This window comes from Symsagittifera roscoffensis, chromosome 3 (genome assembly GCF_963678635.1).
Source record: "Symsagittifera roscoffensis chromosome 3, txSymRosc1.1, whole genome shotgun sequence".
Taxonomy (NCBI): Eukaryota; Metazoa; Xenacoelomorpha; order Acoela; family Convolutidae; genus Symsagittifera; species Symsagittifera roscoffensis.
The window spans coordinates 67,281,607-67,287,602 of record NC_087064.1 but is presented as its reverse complement, the minus strand read 5'-3'; the positions used below and the strand labels follow the sequence as shown (position 1 = coordinate 67,287,602).

The following is a 5,996-nucleotide window of genomic DNA, read 5'->3' as shown; positions in this document are numbered from 1 at the left end:
ATCTTTTTTCATGATATCGAATTAACTTTACACTATAATAGAAGCGATGATTTGACAATTCGTAACGGGCGACCATTTGATTTCAAAATAATTATGAGAACTTTCATCCTAAAACTGATCACAAATCGAAAAACTCCGTATTGAATGAAGTTAAGCCATAGTTTTGTTGCCTTCATTTTATTTTTGGTTTTTCTTTGACACAAGAAACGCCAAAAATTTGGGTTTATTTCAGAGGGAAAAAAACTAAATTCAATTGCAATTAGAATTTGAAATTATCAGATGTTAATTTTGATTAGGGAATTTTAAAAAGTAAACAATCCTCCTTTATTTCTTGAAAACTGCTTTCCACTTTTCCAGTAGTCAGAACATAATTTTGACCGCTTAAGAATTATCCGAAAAAATAATTAACATAAAAATCCATGTTTACAAATTTAAAATGAAGAATTTTGCTAATTATCGCCTTGGTAAAAATTCAGAACCATCGACCGTCGTTACGAATTGCCGGATTGCAAAATAACCTTTCGCAATTAGCAGCAAACAGTTTCATACCAAATCAACGGCAAATTTTAGTGGAGTTTTCTATTATTCTATTATGATGTCAAAAATTTCCGTAGAGATGAATCCTTTTTTCCGATGCGGTTTTCTTCACCAGTGAGACAGAAAATTTTTTCCGACACATTGGACACGAGAACGGCTTCTTGTACTTGAGCGTATGTCTAGTCAAGTCTGCCAAACAGCACATGTGAAAAACGTGTGAACAAGGCAAGTTTTCCCTGCTAAAGTTGATGATATCACTCCCATTTCCGGCGGTTTGACCAGCATCTTCTTCAATTAGACAAATAGGACAGGTCCAAGTTAACTTCCGCGTCATTTCTACTTCAACGGGGGGAGAGTTGTCGGTCGCAACGCGGGAACGAGAAACGGGCGCATCCGAGGTAGATGCCATTGCTCCGAATGAGCCGAGAAAACCACGCAGACTCCGAGTTGAGCCCTGAAATATAATTAAATTCACATGATTGACATGCGAAACTAGCTGAAAGTGACGACAACAAACTATGACTTCATATTAGACATTGAAGTTATCATCAGCTAAATGATAACATTATTGTCCTCATGGCCTAGTAATTAATCATATAAAAACTTTCCTGCATAATCAAAATGACAATAAATACCTGAATTTTCCTGAGGCTGAAAACTAAATGTTGCTACTTTTTGTTCCGACCATTGAAAATTTGTTTCTTAATGTTTTCCACTCAAAATCAGGTACAGCAAAAAATCATCGGTCTGGGTTGAATGACACATCACATTAAAACTTTTTAGTCGTGATTCGAACCAAAAAAAAAACTCAATTTTTTTCTATTTTCTAGTGTCGAGAAAAACTGTTTTGAAAGTTTCGATTTTTAGTCTAACTTCGAGCCAGTGAGCAGGTTTAAATTAAATATTTATGTCTAATTTAAGCCTCAAAAATTTATTTTTTTTCAAGTTAAGCTAATTTTTGAAGTTTTTACTGCGCAAAACTTTTAACCATTTTTTTAGTTTTTCTAGTAATTTTTCTACAAAAACAGTTTTTTTTTCAATTTGCTTTTTTCACTTTGACTGTCAAATATGCCTAAGTTCTAGTTTTTTGCTCAGATCCTTTTTTAATACTATGGTCGGAAAATTGTGTGCTACTTGCACAAAAACGGGCTACCCTTGTTTTAATTTACGATAGTTATGAGCAAATCTAAATTCAGCAAAAAAGGTGTTTAAAGTTCACAACTAAGAAAACTTAATCAGTCTGCTATAAAAGATAAATTCTCAAAACATTTTTCAAAATCAGCGTATCTTTGAAGTATTGAACTGGTGCCGATAGATCAGATAAAGATAATTGATTTTGATACCAGAAAGGATCAATTAAGACTCAATTAAGTCGGAAAAGCCATAACCCCCATAACTTCATGCTAATTTCCATCCAAAAAATACCAATGGGACTGAAAAGTAAAAAGTGTTCAGATAAACCTTCGAATTTATTCGGAACAATTGAACATCCTTAATTCAATTTGGGTTGGAGTTGGAATGTTCATGTTTGGTGTTTTTTTTTCATATGGAAAGTTTTTTTTAAATCAACCTAATTTGCAGAATTTTGATTTTATCTCAAAGTATGGATGTCCTGAACTCAAAATCAGGAAGTTATTTTACCTGCACCTACTTTTTCCTGAAATTCTGGTAGTTTCAAAATTGACAATTTGTGATAATAAATGCGCGCTATTTACCGTTTTTCTGTTAACGCGTTATTGAGATAGTTGACATTTTCAAAATCATAGCTTTTTGTTTAAAAACATTGGACTTAGCCACTTATGCACAAGAGACTCACCCAACCTGAAATTTCGATTGAATCCAAAAACTCAGTTGTGGCAGGGTCACCAGCGGATTGAGTAAGGGGGGGGGGGGAACGTTGCAGGGTGGTTCTCAAGAAAAGACAAAAATTTTGACTTTTCCGCGGGCCATACTCTTTTGTGTTTAATTAATTTCAGCGTAGTCACGAATGCAAAGGAGCTTCTTACAATTCATTCTTCGGAGTGAACCCAAAATTTCTGACTTCAGACGGTATTTTTTGGTAAATTCATAAAAATTAGAAAACGATCAAAAAAGAGTTTTGCAAGGACGATAACTTTTTGTGTAAAAAATGCGAGTGCCCGCTAATATAGGAAAATTTCTTTCTACTTGTTATCTCCATTGAACCCACAATCTCAAATTTGAGAGGTTGGTTTTCGAGAAAACGAAAAAAACTATTGGTCAAACACTCCCACCCCCCCCCCCCTACAAAATGTATACAAAATGGAAAGCAAAAACCAGGGGAGAATGCAGGCACACAAAAAAGTATGCGGTATTTCTCTGGATACCCCTTTTTTGAAAACCGGTAGAAAAGTTTTTGAGACAAAACTAAATTTTGGGAAAACTATTGAAATTTTCAAAGCAACTCAAAAAAAACCCATACACTTTCAGAATACCTGTTTTTATCAACCAGAAATTCTAAGGAAACATGTCAAGCAAGACATTTGAAACTTAATTAAGCAATTGAACAAAATTTACGAAGCGGAAACAAGGCCGAAAATTTTTGAGCAAACACCAGTTGAGCCAAAAAAAATTATGTAAAAAAGAAGTTTCAAGTCCTCCCTAAAACTAATCTGTAGTATCTAGTATCCAGTAATTATTGTTGATTTTTCAAGAAACTGAGCATGTCAGCTGAAGATTGAGTCAGGTTAAGGGCATTGAGCATGTCAAGTTATTCAACTGATTTTGTTAAACTAGTTAATAACCCGAAAAAAATTCTACATTCCGATTTGATAACGGTTGCTAATCGTAAGCTTAATCATACAAAAAAATTCTGATCACACAATTGCCATTTATAAAATGAAATGAGTGTCGTTTCTAGTAAGTGGCATGACAAGAGCACTATAAAAACCCATATAACGCTGGTAATTTGGGAATGATCGACATCATTTGTCTTCAAAAAATGAATAACACACAAAAAATATTGGTAATTTTGCACAAAAATTTCTCATAGAGATAGAAAAAAGTTATACTGCCAAGGAAGCGCTAAAGAAAATTTCTAAAACTAGTTTTCCTATATGACGAATCATACAGAGAAAGTTGCTCGATCGCTTTACTCGCTGGAAATTAGACTAAAACTTGATTAAATCGATTTTTCTCGACACACGGACAGCTGAGTGAAAATTTTTTGAATCAGGTCTAAAAGGGCGTTTATATGATACATCAGTCGGCCCATTCTGATAATTATTTGTGGTAGCTGATTTAGAGTAGAAAAAAAAAGAAAAAAAACATACCCGAATACTAAGTTCAGCCCCATTTTCAAAGTCGGAACATTATTCAATTTCTAAAAAATGCTGAGGATTTATCTGAAGGGTGTTAATCTCCCCATTTTTGAAGAATGCCCAAATTTGTATCATGTCTTAGTCTGTATCTAGACAAAGGTATTTTGCAAATTAAAACAACTGTTTTTAGACTGAGAGCCGTTTTTTGCAGCAAGAAATTTCACACGGTGTACCACTATGGAAGTCAAATCTATTCAAGTTGTGCAAAACTGAAGGTAAAAGGTAAGGAGAGATCTCGTTGTCGGAACTATTTTTACCATGCCAGAGATCTGCCACTCTATGAGGCAATGTACGATTAATTCAAGTGTCTTTAACATTGACTTAACTTACAGCTTTGCTCCGAATTGTCAAAGTGCCTCTGATCTTTTCGAGCGTCTTTATATCGGGAAGAGCGGATTCCGATCGTCTCAACTCAGTTCTAGTTCTGGTTAACACATCGTCTGCAGTCCTATTGACCCCAGCAGATCCAGAGCTGTCTTGAGTTGGTTCCAGATCGTTTTCAAGACTGTCATCGTTAAATATCGGATTGTCTATCCCTGAAACTGAAATGCCCGAGGGGTTGATAGTTACTCGGGAATCTTCGCATGTAGAGATTCGTTTATCCGAGTCTTTAGCACCAGTTGTTTCAACAAACTTCGGCAAGTCATAGCCAACAAAGGGAACTTTGATTGGTTGTCGGCTCTGATGCTCATGATGAACAAACTCGATTCGGTAGGGCGAAGTTTTCGGCGAGTCGAAACTTAGAAATAAATCTTTCTGAACAGACTTCGTGAACACTAAGTACTCATCGAGAGAATCTCGCGACGCAGCGTTGTTTCCGGTCGTATTTTCTTCATCCCGTGTACCATTTCGGTTGCCAAACCAGCCCGAGTTGTTGATTGCATGTCGGAAGCATAACATGCAAGCTATGATTACGCAAGCCATGTGTAATAATAGTAGACTGAATAAGCAGAAATAGACAATAGCAGTATGTCTTGCGTTCGTCTCCGAATCATCGCTTACGTCATCATCCGACACGACATCACTCGTGGGTTCAGTTGGACCTCGAGCGGGTTTGACTGTGGTCGTGGTAGAATTTTCGGAAGCAAAAGACAACAAAGGATTTGTAATAATTGTTAAAATAATAACAAGCCAGCTGTTTGTACCATTTGCAATGTAATTCATTTTGAACAGATATGATTCAGTAACACCAAAATGATAGTTTTTTTCGAGCCTTCAACAGATGTTTTATGCATAGAAAAATTAAGGCAACCAATTGTGCAGGTCTGATTCACTTGGTCAGTTAAAAACTTACTGACTTTTCTTTTTTCTCTTAATTTTATTGTTTTGGCGAGATCTAAATCACATGCTATGTCTCTGTTAATTTTCGTAGTAATTAAAAAACGAGATATATGTGATATAGATACACTCTGATGACGTCACGTCGACTTCGAATGCAGTGGGCTGTGTTACCATTAAGAGTTCATTAAGTCAGCAACAAAACGAGTAGCAAGTCAGTCAGCGAGAGCAGGACAGAGAACAAATTGACGTTTAAAAATCCACTGATGGTGCCATTTGAACCATCTTGCGTGTATAATAATTCAGATATAAAACTCGCTTTCAGAACGCGTTTGGCTAAAATGACACAAAATTGATACATATAAAAACTAAGCAATTTTGGTTTGTTTTGTTGGAACACATAAAACCACCAACAGCGAAATCAATTTTTAAATCATTAATGTAAAACGCGATACGACAGGTGCTCCAAAGCATTTGAGAAAATTTTAAGCTCAGCACTAAAATTAATTGAATATTATTGACTTTGGAACATTTGCAAAAGTAACATGTAGTTTGTAATTATTTCTATTTGCAGCAGTGAGTTTTGTAATGAAAAAGTTAAATGGAATTGTAAACTTGTTTTGTATGAAATACGTAGTTTCAGGTTTCAGTCTAAGTTTTCAATTTGAGTTTTACTGCAACGCCATGTAGCAAAATGGTGAAAACAGTAAAAGGCAGTAAAAGGCTACATTTTGCAATGTGCTATCTTGTTTAAGTTTGATTAAAATGCTTAAACATGTAATGTTTGTGCAAAAATGAACCAGAACTTGAGACGATATATCATTTCAATAGATACTTCAATAG

At 35.1% G+C, this 5,996-nt stretch overlaps 1 protein-coding gene across 1 annotated transcript; it reads right to left on the bottom strand.

Annotated features, from left to right (window-relative positions):
• Window positions 1–244: 244 nt before the first annotated feature.
• LOC134842686 (uncharacterized) lies at window positions 245–5,609 on the bottom strand. Its single transcript, XM_063859139.1, has 2 exons — window positions 4,206–5,609; window positions 245–991 (listed from the first exon to the last, which is right to left on the bottom strand). The coding sequence occupies exons 1-2, from the start codon at window positions 5,037–5,039 to the stop codon at window positions 599–601; spliced, it is 1,227 nt and encodes a 408-aa protein (XP_063715209.1). The 5' UTR covers window positions 5,040–5,609; the 3' UTR covers window positions 245–598.
• Between the last annotated feature and the right edge of the window lie 387 nt (window positions 5,610–5,996).

What these genes read in the sequence shown, in the direction of transcription:
- LOC134842686 (XM_063859139.1), bottom strand. Translation starts at nt 5,039, where the DNA reads ATGAATTACATTGCAAATGGTACAAACAGCTGGCTTGTTATTATTTTA. An exon ending in TGACAATTCGGAGCAAAGCT is followed by an intron (nt 992 to 4,205) that starts GTAAGTTAAGTC and finishes ATTATATTTCAG; the next exon opens with GGCTCAACTCGGAGTCTGCG.